This window comes from Mercenaria mercenaria, chromosome 15 (assembly GCF_021730395.1).
Source record: "Mercenaria mercenaria strain notata chromosome 15, MADL_Memer_1, whole genome shotgun sequence".
NCBI lineage: Eukaryota > Metazoa > Mollusca > Bivalvia > Venerida > Veneridae > Mercenaria > Mercenaria mercenaria.
In genome coordinates this window covers 65619762-65637992 of record NC_069375.1, presented here as the reverse complement: position 1 = coordinate 65637992, position 18231 = coordinate 65619762, and the positions used below count along the sequence as shown (strand labels likewise).

Sequence of the window (18231 nt, the reverse complement as noted above, 5' to 3'; positions counted from 1 at the left end):
TAATAATTATCAAGGAACTGTTCATGTCTAAATACCCTTGAAATATAAGGTACAGTAACTGAACCTTATTTTCTATCAGAACATAAAGGAGACGTAATGTATGGCCTGAGGAATCTGTCTAGAACTAAATGATTACTCTTGTTTAAATCACAGTCAAAAAGTCAAATCTGCCTTTGATATTCGAATACAGTTACAAGCCATCAGCAATAACTATTAAGAAACTTGAAATGTCTGTTAGGGTGGGTGGCAGGGAATAAACAAATAATCAAAATACTTATTATGCTGTCAAATATTCAACCTCGAGTGAAGAATATCAATTAACAATTACTTATATAGTGCACTGAAAATATGAGAAAATCGTGAATTGCAAGCAGAAAACGCGGTATAATAACTACCGGGAACTGGAGACAAAATAGTAAGCAGACGATGAAAAACGTCAATAATTTTATTTACTCACTCTATGTCGTGAGTAAATCAATTATTCACTAATTTCATGTTCCTAACTACAAAAACAAAAAACACAAATATAGGATACAGGTCTTAGTATTTGACAGCATTCCAATCGAGCTAAACAAAGAAGGTAATTGTAGTGTAATAAATTCAAAAGATTCTTTTAGAAATATCCAAAGTTTTCAGAACGCTAGCCAAAGTAAACGCAGCACGGCCTAATATTAATGTATCATAGATAAAGCATTCAAAAGACAGTCAACGCAATAATACACGACTAAAATTTACAGCCCATGCTTTCTCAGCACAGCCAAAGCAAAATATCACTTTTTACAGCAAATGCTTTCACAACACGACCAAACGGTCACTTTTTCGATACAGAGTACGCTTCAACAGCACTACCAATGTAAAACGGTCATTTTTTCCAAACACCCAACGCTTTCACAGAACAGCTGAAGTAAAATAGACACATAGCTTGATACTCAAAAAGTATACTCAGCTTTCACCAAGTTTTATATGAATTACATATCCATTTTACTATCTACATTAAGCTACAACTTGCACACCATCTGAAAATATTAATTCACATATTAAATATTTCATTTGGAAAGAACTCGGCAAAAATAAATTACAGACAACATTTCAAAGTATAGCAGAAATGAAACGGCTGTTTTCGCATCACGGACTCGAAATATAAAAAAAAAAAAACAACATGTCTTGTTATCAAAGTTTCGCTAAAACGATATACGTTAAACTATTCACAACATCTAAAAGTAACACTTACTGCAGAGTTTAATATAAACACTTGTTTGGCTAGTCAGCTCTTTTGCGTTATAACCAGTCAAAACAGTAAAACCTTTTACAGTACAGTTAAAGCAAAACGGACATAACTTCCTTAGCAAATTGAGCTTGAACAGGTAACACTTAGCCGTACAAGCACAGTGTAAAAAATCAGTGCTTTCGCGTATCCTTTAAAATTAAGTTTGAAGCGACTCCCTATATTACAAATGTATACTTATCTATTCATTGTTGTTCTTAGCTCAACAGAAATAAATATCCACCAAACAAGGTAACACTGATCACTACATCTGAAAAGAACATAATAAGATTAACGATTGATCTAGATCAAATAAATATATATATATATATATCACAGCACAATTAATATATATATATATATCACAGCACAATTAACGTAATTGAATATGTCAAAAATGAAAAGACAAAATCACTGTCGTTTTTAAAACAACTTCATTTATCAAAATATAATAATCATTCATTAATGCAGTACCCAATGCTGTAGCTAATGACTTCACAACACAGAAATTAAACGGTCAACAAAATGATACACGACAAAAATAAAACAGCCAACACTTCCATAGCACAGCCGACGTAAATTACAATACCTAACGTTTTCACAACACTAATAATAAGAAAGTCAACGCAATTATGCACGACTAGAACAAAGCATCCCACACTTTCAAAATATGGCAAAAGTAAAAGTGTCATAGCGAATGTTTTCACAACACTGACTATAAGGCAATCAACGTAATAATGTACGGTTAAAATAAATAACCAACGCTTTCTCAGCACGGCCACAGTAAAATGTTCCTTTTTCACCAAGAAACGCAAATACTTTCCCAGCACGACCAAAGTAAAACGGTCACTATTTCCGCATTATAACCAAATACTTATCTTCCGTCGCAATTTTCACATACTTTTAATTAAACAGTATATCAATCAAACAATCTCTTCGTTAAGCTAATTACTACAGTTTGAAAACTTCTGAAATATATGTCAGCCAAACAATGTTACGGTTATCACATCTAAAATGATTAATGGATTAATGATTATATTTTGGTGTAAAAGCCAAGGTAAAACGGACAGTAGCCTCATATTCGAAAAATTACAACAACAAACACCATCACACGGTCGTAAAACAACTGAATATATCAAAACATAACAATCCGTCATTGAAAAGAACTTTATATATTAGATATTTCATATTTTAATAGCAGTTTTTCGTACATTGTAGTTTTTTGTTAGCCTTACAACTTCTAAAATAAATATCATCTACCAATCAACGTTTTCCTAATCACGACATCTGAAAACAACAATCAACAGATTGAAGATTGATCTGCATGTAAAACTCTCATAGAATAACAAAAATAAAACGGTCAGTGGTCTCAAAGTACAAATGCATCATAGCACGGTCGTTCTTTAAAACAGCTCAATATACCAAAACAATATCTTTCACAGATGTACTTCTTTTTGTAGTTGAATTTATCACACAACTGCAATAAGACAGTCAACACAATAATGCATGACTTAATGGCAGAAAACGTACTAATGCATGAAAGGCTAAAAGCAACATAGCTAACTCGGTAATAAATTGTCTCAAAAATCTATAAAAGTACTCCGAAATGACTAGTGGTACAAACTTATAGGCATAAGAGTTTTGCAAGATACTTTTATAAATAACCAAACATATTATGCAGAAAGTATAAAACAGTTGGAACGCTTTTGAAATAATGCACACATTTTACATTATTCTTGCATTTTTCCCAATATCTAACTTTTATTTTCACCCACTTCATTTTTCAGTGTCATATGCAAAACATGGCAGAAAAGAACATATTGAAAACGTTCACCTACACTATGGCCGAGTAGTCTTAAAAACCAGATTTATCTAAAACATATACTTATCTTTTCACTGCAATTTTATTCTTGAAAACATATTCACCACGTGGTCTACAATTAACCAAATCAAAGCTTCTGTGCTAAACACAACAACACACGATTCAAAATCAACATAACTGACGTTTTGGTGACTTCATGTTACAACTAAAATATAAGAACAAATACTAAATTTTTATCATAGTTCTAACCAATTCTGAATACTGAATTGCACATCGTTTATACCTCTACGTTAAGCTGATCATCTCTAATAATTTTTCTCAAAATTCCATAACAAGAGGGTACTCTGAAGTGACTAGTGGCATGATATTTTTTTTTTTTTTAAAGACCCACCACGACCTAATGACCCACTTTTTCACCAACAAAATCTTCATGAAAATCATTCTTAAAATACAGCTATACCACAAGATTTTAGGTGGACAATTTAGGCCTTTCCTGAATAAATGTGTTTTGACAACTTCATCTGCAAAATTATTCAGAAAATCTCTTTTCAGCATAGTTTCAAAAATATATATGAATAACTATCTTAAACTGTTGAAACAAAATGTGATCGAAATTTAACTAAAAACACTGATTTATGTACATATTGCTACAGTAATTTAATAAAATCTTAAAACATTACACACATTTTCTTGGCCATATATATGTCCCTGTCAATTTGTAACTAGATACTTGTTATTTCTCATTTTCTTCATGCAAAACATGTATAATTACCATCATGGAAATACAAAAGAATACAGTTATTTTGTGGTGCCTCTTTAAAAATAACCAAATATAGTGTGCAGAAGGAACAAACAGTTTCAACGCTTTTGAAGTTATGCAGCCAATTTACATTATTCTTGCATTTTTTCCAATATCTAACTTTGTTTTCACCCACTTCATCATTTTTTCAGTGTCATATATACATTCTATGCCAAACATGGCGGAAATTAACATTGAAATTTTTTCACCTAAACTATGGGCAAGTAGCTTTAAAAACCAAATTTATCTAAACATATACTTATCCACGGCCTGTAAACACTGGCTCGTCCTCTTTGAGGAGATGAGTTGAAAAAAGAGCCAATGATACTTCCGAGGAGGCGCTAATGACCGGAACTTCATGCAGAATGTAAACAAAGAAGAAGGGTGAGTTGATTGTTTCCTTTCTCCGATAAATGTAAGGCCCTATTTTAAAAAATAGCCAATGTAGTTCCACTCAGAAATGATTATACTTTTTATATATGCAGGCCATTTTGCAAGGTAAATGCATTCCTTGACGTGAGAACTTTTGAAAGTTGGAAAGTACAGTAAGTCCAAACCAAAAGTGGACATTTTCCCATATATTTCACCCTAATTTACACAAATTTAAGATTTTATAGTCCCTGCATCAACCTTGCTGAAAAGCATATCTTACTACTGCATGACTTACGTGGTTTACTAGCGTGTTTATCCCGTACACGTGCATTTATCACCATGTGGAGGAGCCAACGCCGCAGAGGAGGCGCTAAGAACCGGAGTGGGAGCCAAAGCACTTTGAAATTTAGTTTTTTTTTAATGTGTCATCAATTCTCACATACCAGATCTTTATCATGATTTCCTTGGATTGTGACAAACATCTGATGGATGATGTTTTAACAACATCCTATTCATTTCCTTAGAATGTATTACGAGATATTTGCACTTCTCTTTTCTTTTGCACTTATCTAATGATGGGTTATCATGGCGTTATAAGTTGTATAATTATGATATTTTCTGTGAAAATGACATTTCCTAATGCACAACGGTTTTCATGTCCAACGCATTTTGGATTTTTTAATAGTTAGTGTTAACTTTGTGGTAGTCTTGAAATGCAATTGCAATATGTGCTTCACTAGGTACTTACAAATGCTAAATAAATAACCAAGAAAACAGTTACACATTCATGCCGGGGATAACATCTACTTTAATATGATATCAAAATCATATGCGGGTTGTAAAAAAATTTCAAAGTGCTATTCCACCTTAATTCGATTACATATACGTATATGAAAATGCTAACACTCAAAATACCTCTCCCAGATGTTCTAACGATAACAAAGAAACTGAAAACGTTATATATTTATTCCCCTGTCGAACCGCATGTATCATATAGCTTTTGTCTTATCTTTGTCCGTTTGTCAGTCGTCGTTCTGCAGTCAAAGTCATATTAATTAGTTATTATTTAGTACTGGGAGGGTGCTATCTGTTGAGGCAATATTTGATGTCAGATTTGTTTTTTTATTAATGCTACGTAGTAAGAATGGGTATTGACCGTTACTGAGCTTACAGTTACAGAATTATAAATACAGTTTTCTAATTTTACTTAAATAACGTTTGTAAGGAAACATGTATGTTGATACTTAATTTCCAGCTAGCGCGATTCACTGATTTGCCGATCCTATTCTGCGGAATATCGAAAAAAAAAATCATTTCTTATATTTACATTATATAGTATCGCTGCCTTTCTCGATTTTATTTATGCTTTCAAATAACTCTTAAAAAAATTGTTTCTAAATGAATTAGAAAAGACATAAATATATTGAAAAGATAAAACAAAAACAAAAACAATTGAGCAAAAATATCGAGGGAGTTTTATAAATAAAGTGTACATTCTAACATGACCAGCAATGCTTAAATCGTCAAAACGATATTGTGTTAACGTCGCAGTCGGAGTCGGCATCGCCGTTGGAAATTGTTTTTTTATAAAGTCAAATATCTCTGTTACTATCAAAGCTATTGACTTGAAACTTAAAACAGTTATTTACTATCAAAGTCTACACCAGGAGAAACAATCTCTATAACTCTGATTGAATTTTGACAGAGTTATGCCCCTTCTTAACTTAGAGTTTTAAGTTTTATAAAGTTTTACTGGCAAAGCTCTAATTCAGAGTAAAGTACTGAGAAAAGTCGAGTGGGCTGTCTTATGGACAGCTCTTGTTATTTTAGGTAGATTATGTGCATTTGGGTAGTATAATACAATTTCTAGCATCAAATTATAAACATTAAAACGGAATAGATATTACATTGCGAGAACGAAAACGCTTTATACGAGTGTTCATCACCTAGGAAATGAACTGGTCAGTGGCTCCGACTCTGGACTTTTGCGCCTCCTCCTAGGCTTTGGCTCCTCCTCTTAGCCAAAATTGAGCATAGAGGGGAAAACCCGCCGTTAAAACACATAAATAATACAGATTTAACATACAATTATGGGAAAAATTGGTACAATGTATATTTACTCTTATATGTGTAAATTGGGACGAAATATATGGGTAAATCTCCACTTTTGGTTCGAACTTGCCCCATTTTCCAACTTTCAAAAGTTCTCACGTCAAGGAATGCATTTACCTTGCAAAATGGCCTGCATATATAAAAAGTATAATCATTTCTGAGTGGAACTACATTGGCTATTTTTTGAAATAGGGCCTTACATTTATCTGAGAAAGGAAACAATCTACTCACTCTTCTTCTTTGTTTACATTCTGCATAAAGTTTCGGTCATTAGCGCCTCCTCGGAAGTATCATTGGCTCTTTTTTCAACTCATCTCCTTAAAGAGGACGAGCCAGTGTTTACAGGCCGTGTTATCTTTTCACTGCAATTTAATTTATGAAAACATATCCACCACGTGCTCTACATTTAAGCAAGTCAAAGCTTCTGTGCTAATCACAACATCACACGATTCAAAATCAATCAGTAATTTTCTATTATTGTTTTCTCTGATTATGCTAAAAGCCAATAGCATCATCTGAAGAAAGAATAATTAACATATCTTATATTAAATCGAATTGTTAACGCTTTAAATACGACCGAGCTGTAACCACTGTATCATTTACGCCCGATAAATTAAAGTACAAATACGTATGCTTCGCTTCGCTTCTACTTCCTGATACAGTATGCACACCTTTTATGTACTAATTCATAAATCTCGTCCCAGAAGTATATACATGTAATATTTACTTTCCTTCAATAGCAGGTTTTTTCATCGTGAATTTATTTTAAATAACATTAACAATAAAATAACACATTAAGCAAGAAAACATCTGCAAAGTCACAGAGAAAAACAAATAAACGCATCTAGATGTGTTATACAAACCTTGTGCACATGTACCATAAAACTAACTGAAAATATACAAAACAGATAACAAATTTTAATATGCACGTTTTCTTTATTTGAACATTCTGACCAGACGGAGTAATTTGTTGCACAATTTGCACGAAAACTTCGTGACCCGAAAACCTTCTCTGCGGATATTAAAACCGAATAACAAAGGATTATGAAGTTCATCACTTACAAATTTGCTATATAGGTAACATATCCGCCGCTTAAAATATTCAAAATGTTTACTGATAAACTGTTTCAAATTTCTACAGCTAACATTACCACTAATTCAAGTACACAGTAAGCCGAAATTAAAACAAGATATTTTGTTAATCCGTATTAGCATATATCTCTTAGCGTTGATGAACTTTACCATGTCAATAATCTTTGTAAAAGATATTCTAGCCAAAATCAAAACTTTAGGCAATATGAAATGTCTCATTTTGTGGAAACAGCATGTTGATAAATTCTAGGACATTCCCGTTACACGTGTCACATTTTCAAACTAAAAATATTGATTTTGACAAAACACTACGGAACATAGAAAAAAATAATAAATCTTTACCTTTCCGAAATTGCTACCTTTTTCGCTGAGTATTACGTTGAGTGTTCCTTTCCAGATGCAAATGATGTCCAAAAACTGAATATTCGTCTCAGAAGGGTTTGTCAAGTTTTCTTACGAGAATAAACAAATAATCAAAATACTTGTTATGCTGTCAAATATTCAACCTCGAGTGAAGAATATCAATTAACAATTACTTATATAGTGCACTGAAAACATGAGAAAATCGTGAATTGCAAGCAGAAAACGCGGTATAATAACTACCGGGAACTGGAGACAAAATAGTTAGCAGACGATGAAAAACGTGAATAATTTTATTTTTCATATCGTTGGCACATTCCACTAGGATTATTTTTGTCATTTTATAGAATCTGATTTTAATTATTTTAAAATAAATTTTGACTCGTTAACCTATACAACAGGTTGAACGTTATCCGTATATTTTGCGATTCTTGAACGGTGCCCGACGAACAGTGGACAGCATACTACTCTTCGATTCAAAGTTTGACTAGGGAAGTGCTGATCAGACTGTAGTTTAAAATTTGAATCGCGAGCTACCTGGTTAGAACTTAAAATCTCTATTTAACTACCATGTTTTAGAACTAAAATCAGAAGAATAACGTTCGTATGTACTTATTTCGAATTGCAAACTGCAGAAAAGTTTGCAGTTCGCAATTCGAATCATAACAGGAAAATGCGAATCGCAGACTAGCCGTCAGACCAATTCTGGTGGAGTGTGGGGTGGGATGCAAACCAAAAACCTTTATTTAGCTACCGCTAACTAAGTACTGAAATTAAAAGAGTAACGCTTCTTATACTTACATATTGAATCGTGAACTGCAGACCAGTTTGCAGTTCGCCATTTGAATTGTAAACGGTGAAAAACGGCAGACTGGCCAACAGTGTGCAATTCTTACGGGAAATTGCATGTTCTTTACCTCTATTTAGCAACCACTTACAAAGTACTGAATTATAAGAGTAACACTTCTAATACTTACATTTTGAACGCTAAACTGCAGACCAGTTTGTAGTTCGCAATTTGAATTGTAAACTGTGAACTACAGATTGGCCGACAGTGCAATTATTACGTTGAATTGCATGTTCATAACCTCTATTTAGCAACCATTTATGAAACGTTCCAATACTTTCATTTGCATTGTGAAATGCAGACCAGTTTGCAGTTCGTAATTCGAATAGTGAACTGCGAATTATGAACTGCAGACCAGTTTGCAGTTCGCAATTCGAATCGTGAACTGCGAACTGCGAACTGCAGACCAGTTTGCAGTTCGCAATTCGAATCGTGAACTGCGAACTGCGAACTGCAGGCCAGTATGCAGTTCGCAATTCGGATCGTAAGCTAAGAACCGCAGAATAGCCAGCACTTACTTTTAAGTATAAGGGTAACGTTCAAATATATTTTCATTTTGAATCTTGAACTGCAGACCAGTTTGCAGTTCGCAATTCGAATCGTGAACTGCGAACTGCAGACCAGTTTGCAGTTCGAAATTCGAATACAAAGCTAAGAGCCGCAGACTATCCAGCACTTTGCAGTTCTAATAGAAAGGGAGGAAGTGCAGACTATCAACATTTATATTAAGCTAACACAGGCCTATTACTTAAAAGTATAAGAGTAACGTTTAAGTATAATTTCATTTTAAATCTTGAACTGCAGTCCAGTTTGCAGCTCGCAATTCGAATCGTAAACTGCGAACTGCAGACCAGTTTGCAGTTTGCAGTTCGAATCGCGAACTGCAGACCAGTTTGCAGTTCGCAATTCGAATTATGAACTACAAATTGCAAACTGCGAACTGCAGACCAGTTTGCAGTTCGCATTTGGAAACGTGAACTGCAAACTGCAGACCAGCTGTAAAATGCACTCTTATCCAAATTTGCAGGGCTGTGCTGATCAGACTGCACTTTGAAATATGATTCGTAAACTGCAGACCAGCTTGCAGTTCGCAGTTCGAATCGTGAACTGCAAACCAGTCTGCAGTTTGTCATTCGATTCCAAGCCATGACCTGCAAACGTGAATTGCAAACTGCAGACCAGCTGTAAAATGCATTCTTATCCAAATTCGCAGGGCAGTGCTGATCAGACTGCACTTTGAAATTTGATTCGTAAACTGCAGACCAGTTTGCAGTTCGCAATTCGAATCGCGAACTACAGATCAGTTTGCAGTTCGCAATTCGAAACGCGAACTGCGAACTTCAGACCAACTGTGGAATGCATTCTTGTCTGCAATGCGCAAGACAGTGCTGATTAGACTGCAATTTGAAATTTGAATCGTAAACTGCAGACTAGTTTGCAGTTCGCAATTCGAATCGCGAACTGCAGACCAGTTTGCAGTTCGCAATTCGAAATGCGAACTGCGAACTGCGAACTGCAGACCAGTTTGCAGTTCGCAATTCGAAACGCGAACTGCGAACTGCAGACCAACTATGAAATGCATTTTTTTTTGTTTTTAATAATGTTAATACTTTTGTTTGGGAGGTAGGGGCGGAGGAGGAGGGTGCGGGTCACCAATATACTATAAATGACATAATTACCTCATTTCATTTTCATTTAAGTTGTTCTGATTTTAGAAAACTTCCATTTAATTTCATATGCACCTAATTTTTTTAAGGATTGCTGACATTTTGCTGAAGGTAGCTTCTATTGTGGGTCGTTGAAAAACCTGCAGACCAGTTTTTTTGTTGTTGTTGTTGTTGTTTTGTTTTTTTGTTTTTGTTGTTGTTGTTGTTGTTATTTATCTACGTGTATGTAAATAGAACCCAAAATGGTCCATAAGTCATAATCTAACATGGCTCATTTAAATTGGTAAGGTAGTTAAAAAATAAAACATTTAGATATCTAGTTGCTAAGGTAACACCATTAATGGTATTTTAAACAATAGATATGAAAATGTACATATTTCTGCTGATTTCAAAAGATCAGTGATTACTAAATTGATTGTTCTGCTGAAAAGAATAATAAAAAAACCCCACTCAACAAAAATAAATGAGCCGCGCCATGAGAAAATCAACATAGCCGCTTTGCGACCAGCATGGATCCAGACCAGCCCATGCTGTCCGCTAACGGTTTCTCTAATTGTAATAGACTATGAAAACGAACAGCATATGAAAACGAACAGCATGGATCCTGACCAGACTGTGCGGATGTGCAGGCTGGTCTGGATCCATGCTGGTCGGAAAGCCATTATGTTGGTTTCTCATGGCACGGCTCAAATATGCAATTTTCTACTTGACATTAAATTTTCATGTACCAGCCAAATAATAAACATCGAAATTGAATATTAATTTTAAGATTTTCTTCACAAAGGACAAACATTTTAAAATCTGTTAGATATAAAAACTGTCTGTGTAGATAAATATCAAATAAAAAATTTTTTATGCAGGATCAAGGGTAATTATTCTGCATTAATGTCATATATCAACATAAACCCTCAGCTAGAGAAATCGTAAATTGGTTTTCATAAAGTAGAAGTTTGAAGATGATCAACATAAAAACATGAAGAATTTTAATACCCGTTTATATTTTAACCCATGACTTAACATATTTCTTTCACAGGTTCATAAGTTCCTATTGTCTGCAATGCGCAAGACAGTGCTGATCAGACTGCACTTTGAATTTTTATTGTAAACACCAGACCAGATTGCAGTTTGCCATTCGAATAGCGAACTGCTGACCAGTTTGCAGTTCGCAATTGGAAATGCGAACTACAGACCAACTGTGAAATGCACTCTTGTCAACAATGCGCAGGGCAGTGCTGATCAGACTGCACTTTGAAATTTTAATCGTAAACTGCAGACCAGTTTACAGTTTGCAATTCGAATCGCGAACTGCAGACCAGTTTGCAATTCGCTATTCGAAACGCGAACTACAGACCAACTGTGAAATGCACTCTTTTTGCAATGCGCAGGACAGTGCTGATCAGACTGCACCTTGAAATTTGAATGGTAAAGTGCAGACCAGTTCACAGTCCGCAATTCGAATCGCGAACTGCAGACCAGTTTGCAGTTCGCAATTGGTAACGCGAACTGCGAACTTCAGACCAACTGTGAAATGCATTCTTGTCTGCAATGAGCAATACAGTGCTGATCAGACTGCAATTTGAAATTTGAATCGCGAACTGCAGACCAGTTTGCAGTTCGCAATTCGAATCGCGAACTGCGAACTGCGAACTGCAGACCAGTTTGCAGTTCGCAATTCGAAACGCGAACTGCGAACTACAGACCAACTGTGAAATGCATTCTTGTCTGCAATGCGCAAGACAGTGCTGATCAGACTGCAATTTGAAATTTGAATCGTAATGCAGTTCGCAATTCGAATCGCGAACTGCAGACCACTTTGCAGTTTGCAATTCGAAACGCGAACTGCAGACCAACTATGAAATGCATTCTTGTCTGCAATGCGCAGGACAGTGCTGATCAGACTGCACCTTGAAATTTGAATCGTAAAGTGCAGACCAGTTTACAGTTTGCAATTCGAATCGCGAACTACAGACCAGTTTGCAGTTCGCAATTCGAAACGCAAACTGCGCACTGCAGACCAACTGTGGAATGCATTCTTGTCTGCAATGCGCAAGACAGTGCTGATCAGACTGCAATTTGAAATTTGAATCGTAAACTGCAGACTAGTTTGCAGTTCGCAGTTCGAATCGCGAACTGCAGACCAGTTTGCAGTTCGCAATTCGAAACGCAAACTGCGCACTGCAGACCAACTGTAAAATGCATTCTTGTCTGCAATGCGCAAGACAGTGCTGATCACTGGTGGGGGAGGGTCGCGGGGATTTACATCATAATGTTACATAAGTAAGATTAAGATTTAACCGCTGCAGAATAGGTATTTTATGTAGAGGGACACGCAAGTGAAGTATAATAGTAACAGTGTGTAGAAAAACATGTTATAATGCTATTTAAGAGTGCGTAATTGGAAATGGATTACATAAAATTACCTTTTCTATTTCAGCAAGAAGAATATCAACAGTAATACATACTGTTTTCTTTGCTTGACTGCTTTTTCTGGCTTTGTCATTTTCGAGTTCACTGGTTTTGATTTTTTGGATAGACACAATATTCAAATGTCACCGTTCAAATCGCAAATAGAAGACAGGTGAGCTTACTTTCTTTTCATTCTATTATTTATCAGATATGTATGCCCATGTAAAACTATAATAAAACGAAATGGCAGTTTGCTCACCTTTGTAAGGTGTTCTAATACTAATCAAGTCACACATTTACGATGGCGTAGCGCGAAGGTATGACATTGATAGTGAGAAGCAACGATAGTGAAGCGCGATGTATTGACAGTCCGATAAAACGGGGATGGCAAGGTGAAGTTTTGTTGCATATTTGCCACTTTACCTACGCGCTTCGCCATTGTGCAATTGCTCTTCGACTTAAGAACCTTCCGCTTCGTAGTTCTACCTACCGGTACCTGTTTTGCCAATGTTATTTCAGAATCACCGTTGTATTGTTACTATTGTACCTTAGCCATTCAACATCGTTCTGCCGCTCTTCCCATCGCACTGTCAAACGTCTTTACTGTATCTCGTGCCATCAAACCGATGCTGTTTACGCGTCGCAATCGTCCTGTCAACATTTGCTGTCGTACTTTTTCCTCTTTCTCTTTGTACCTTATAGATTCGCCAAATTTGTGTCACTCTCCACCATCGCAGTCACTCTCGTACCTTTGCCCTTCGTCATCGTGCTGATTTGCCTCGCTGTTGTATCTGCGCTCCACTATCCTACCACGCCATCCACCATCACCTTCTTTCTAATTTGCAATCCTACAATATTGCTTAACCATCGTATCTTCACACTTTACCATCGTGTCTTCACACTTTACCGTCATACTTTGATTGCTGCGATCATGTTCTCGCTGATCGCAATCACGCCGTCGCGCATTGCTGTCACATATTTACTGTTATAAGACTTTAATGTTATACGCACACAGTTAAGTTTATTGACAACAGAAATCTCGATAGCGGAACGCGAAGACACAACTGTCAAATACGATAATAACTTTCTATCGTAACCATCTTATAATTGTTAAAGCTGCCACCTTCGAGCTACGTCATCGTTGCTATGTGTGATCACAATTGTACTGTCACACTTCATCGCGCTTTGTGTTCGTAGGAGGCAGTCGTTGGCTCTTACGGAACACTATGCCCTTGTCAATTCAGTTTTCACAACTGCGAGTACGCTGGAACTTTTTATGTATCGATGGTGTTTTGAAATACACGGGGAGGAAGTGTCACACGAAGGATGGAGTTCTTCTGATAACCTGTCATGTTTTCTTCTGATAACTGTTACGGAGAACATCGTTAACACCCTTTTTAAATAATAGAATTAGCTAAAAAGTATCTTAACATAGCTCAAGAAACACCCTGGCAGTAATAAAAGTTATCATAAGAACTCTGTGACATCTTCAGAGTTATCGCCGGAATTCCGTAACATTTGAAAAATCGGGCATAAAATTGTTAGAAAGTGGTATATGTTTGCAAGTTTGCAATAAAATTATTCTATTGCATGTGCTGCGGATGAAGAACGTGAATAAGAAGAATAATATGTATGAATGAGCAAACCATTTCAATATTTTACTCAAAATGTCTTCTTTTCAAAGTAGTGGCGCTGATTATTAGACTAAACAGTTTTTTCTGACGCATAGCACAAGACATCAGGCAACCTTGATCATCAAACTTTAGTTTTACACCCCATTCTCTCTATTTAAAGATAAATAATTATCATTTTTTCCTACGATTCCTTGGCACGTCATTCAGAAATCAGACGAACTCTGTAACGTTTTCCAGGAACTCCGTAACAGTTATCAAAAGAAAACATGACAGGTTATCAGAAGAACTCCATCCTTCGTGTGACACTTCCTCCCCCGTGAAATACACTCAACAAAATTCCTAATCGGTCAGTTTATATTCAATTTTTGTATTGCTGTTTTGTTAATAATGTATGTATTTTCACAAAATTTCACATGCCGATATTTGAAAATAGAATTATATATCTATATGTTAAACATGTAATTTCTTTAACATTAGCAATAATTACTTTTTCGTTTACGGATTGCCACTTGAATATTTCTACCCAAGCTTACCTCACTAAAATACAAAATAATCCTGTGTATACTCATTAATTTCAAGAAATAACTGTCTACAGTGCTCCCTCTCTACAGCGGTTCTCTGAACAATAATTCCATCCTTGCAACAACACTTGCTACTGATTCCAAAACCTGCTAATTGTTCTTTATTATGTCTCCCCCAGGAGACATATTGTTTTTGCCCTGTCCGTCCGTCCGTCCGTCTGTCCGTCCGTCCTTCCGTCCGTCCGTCCGTACGTCACACTTCATTTCCGAGCAATAACTGGAGATCCATTTGACCTAGAACCTTCAAACTTCATAGGGTTATAGGGCTGCTGGAGTAGACGACCCCTATTGTTTTTGGGGTCACTCCGTCAAAGGTCAAGGTCACAGGGGCCCGAACATTGAAAACCATTTCCGATCAATAACTAGAGAACCACTTGACCCAGAATGTTGAAACTTCATAGGATGATTGTACATGCAAAGTAGATGATCCCTATCGATTTTGGGGTCACTCCATTAAAGGTCAAGGTCACAGGGGCCCGAACATTGAAAACAATTTCCGGTCAGTAACTTGAGAACCACTTAATCCAGAATGTTGAAACTTCATAGGATGATTGGTAATGAAGAGTAGATGACCCCTTTTGATTTTGGGGTCACCCTGTCAAAGGTCAAGGTCACAGGGGCCTGAACATGGAAAACCATTTCCGATCAATAACTAGAGAACCACTTGACCCAGAATGTTGAAACTTCATAGGATGATTGTACATGCAGAGTAGATGACCCCTATCGATTTTGGGGTCACTCCATTAAAGGTCAAGGTCACAGGGGCCTAAACATTGAAAACCATTTCTGGTCAGTAACTTGAGAACCACTTGACCCAGAATGTTGAAACTTCATAGGATGATTGGTCTTGAAGAGTAGATGACCCCTATTGATTTTGGGGTCACTCTGTCAAAGGTCAAGGTCACAGGGGCCTGAACATGGAAAACAATTTCCGATCAATAACTTGAGAACCACTTGACCCAGAATGTTGAAACTTCATAGGATGATTGTACATGCGAAGTAGATGACCCCTATCGATTTTGGAGTCACTGTATTAAAGGTCAAGGTCACAGAGGCCTGAACATTGAAAACCATTTCCGGTCAGTAACTTGAGAACCACTTGACCCAGAATGTTGAAACTTAATAGGATGATTAGTCATGCAGAGTAGATGACCCCTAACGATTTTGGGGTCACTCTGTGAAAGGTCAAGGTCACAGGGGCCTGAACATTGAAAACAATTTCCGGTCAGTAACTTGAGAACCACTTGACCCAGAATGATGAAATTTCATAGGATGATTGGTCATACAGAGTAGATGACTCCTAATGACTTTAGGGTCACTCTGTTAAAGGTCAAGGCCACAGGGGCCTGAACATGCAAAACCATTTCCAATCAATAACTTGAGAACCTCTCGACCCAGAATGTTGAAACTTCATATGATAATTGTTCATGCACAGTAAATGACCCCTATTGTTTTTGGGGTCACTCGGTTAAAGGTCAAGGTCACAGGGGCCTGAACATTGATAACCAGTTCCGATCAATAACTTGAGAACCACTTGACCCAGAATGTTGAAACTTCATAGGATGATTGAACATGCAGAGTAGATGACCCCTATTGATTTTGGGGTCAGTCTTTTAAAGGTCAAGGCCACAGTGGCCTGTTCATGTAAAATCATTTTTTGGAAATAACTTGAGAACAACTTGACCTACAATGTTGAAACTTAATAGGATGATTGGACTTGCAGAGTAGATGACCCCTATTTATTTTGAGGTCACTTGATCAAAGGTCAAGGTCACAGAAGCCTGAACAGTGACTTGAGAACTACTAGGCCAAGAGTGTTGAAATTTAGCGGGATGATTGGACATGCCAAGTAGATGATCCCTACTGCAGCCAACCATCAGTGTCTCTTTGACTTTTGCTCCTGACCCCTATTGACTTCTTGCCTATAGGACTTTGCATTGGGGGAGACATGCGCCTTTTTACAAAAGCATTTTCTAGTTTTACCTCTCTTCAACAACTTCCTCAGAACAACAACCAAATTTTCCGTCTCCCAAAGGGTGTTGTTGTACAGAGGGAGCAATGTACTTATACACATCTGACAATTGGTCTAAAGCCTTAAATAGGTTATAAACATTTGCATGTGTTCTCCAAACAAACGCCCGAGATGAACCCTGATATGTTTATTAAAGGACACGGAAAGCCTCACAATAAGTTAATTTTTATGTATATAAGTAAATATGTTATAAATGTTCTCCAAACAAACTCCCGAGATGAACCTCTGTTATATTTATTTAGCTTATATGCTAAGCATATACATACGTAATTACACCAGGAATAATGGTTTCCTATCTGACCCAAGGATTGAAATTTCAAACAATACAGTTACTATGTTGTATCAAAACCAAATACTTACTACACTGAATAAAGACGATAATAAAAGTATTCCTTCAATCAAATATTCTGAGAACTAACATCGTGAATGAAATATTGCTTGTTTTATTTTCTTCTGGGCTTTGAAAGGGATGGGGCGACTGAAATGGAAGCAGCGCTTTTTTTCACATAGGACAATGGTTAGTGAGTATGATTTTACGCCGGTGGTTGGCTGAAACCTTTGACCTGTAATTCAAACAAACTAAATACTTAGACGAAATGTTTCAGAGGTGCAGAGGTTCAACCAGTGAAACATTGTACTCCTCTTGTGTGCAAAACTCTTGTTTCAAATTTCCTTATAGTTACTGCATATTACAAACAAGTATTTTGTGTTGTTATATTTTCTTGTCCTTTGGGATCATGGAGTCCATTAAATGGATATATAATAGCGTTCCGCTTAAGCCGGTTGTAGGGGTGGGGGCGTGAGACGTGTTGCACATTCCATTACCTCTCATGAACAGACTCAATCAAACCGAATCTGCTATTATTCTACTTGATTGCAAACTATGCTTCCAAAGGAACTTTTAACAGATTTTATTTCATATGGGGTAATGCACAGATTATTTTAGTATTGAAAGTACAAGATAGTTGGAACAAGTACATAGTTGTTTCTTTACAAACACTTTTAGTAAAGTTGCCGAGCTTTCAATCATAAAACACTATTAGTTAAGTTGCCGAGCTTTCTATTCAGAGAACATTCGTTTGTTGTTTTTGTTTTGTAGTTCAGTTAAGGGTGTCAGTAGATCAAATGCTTTCGCAGTACATGCATCTCGTTTTGAGATTTCCGACTGGAGGACGAAAGAGTTACAACGACTGGGTGATCTTGTACAGCGAAGACTGTATTACCTGCAGGTTAGATTGTTTTA

The 18231-nt window shown here is 36.4% G+C and overlaps 1 protein-coding gene across 1 annotated transcript in view; it reads left to right on the top strand.

Annotated features, from left to right (window-relative positions):
- LOC123556956 (alpha-(1,6)-fucosyltransferase-like) overlaps nucleotides 1–18231 on the top strand; it is a 38148-nt gene that overhangs the window by 4811 nt on the left and 15106 nt on the right. The window contains exons 2-3 of the mRNA XM_053525488.1: nucleotides 12770–12913; nucleotides 18088–18217. Coding sequence (XP_053381463.1) covers nucleotides 12770–12913; nucleotides 18088–18217 — 274 coding nt within the window. The remainder of the gene's footprint in view (nucleotides 1–12769; nucleotides 12914–18087; nucleotides 18218–18231) is intronic.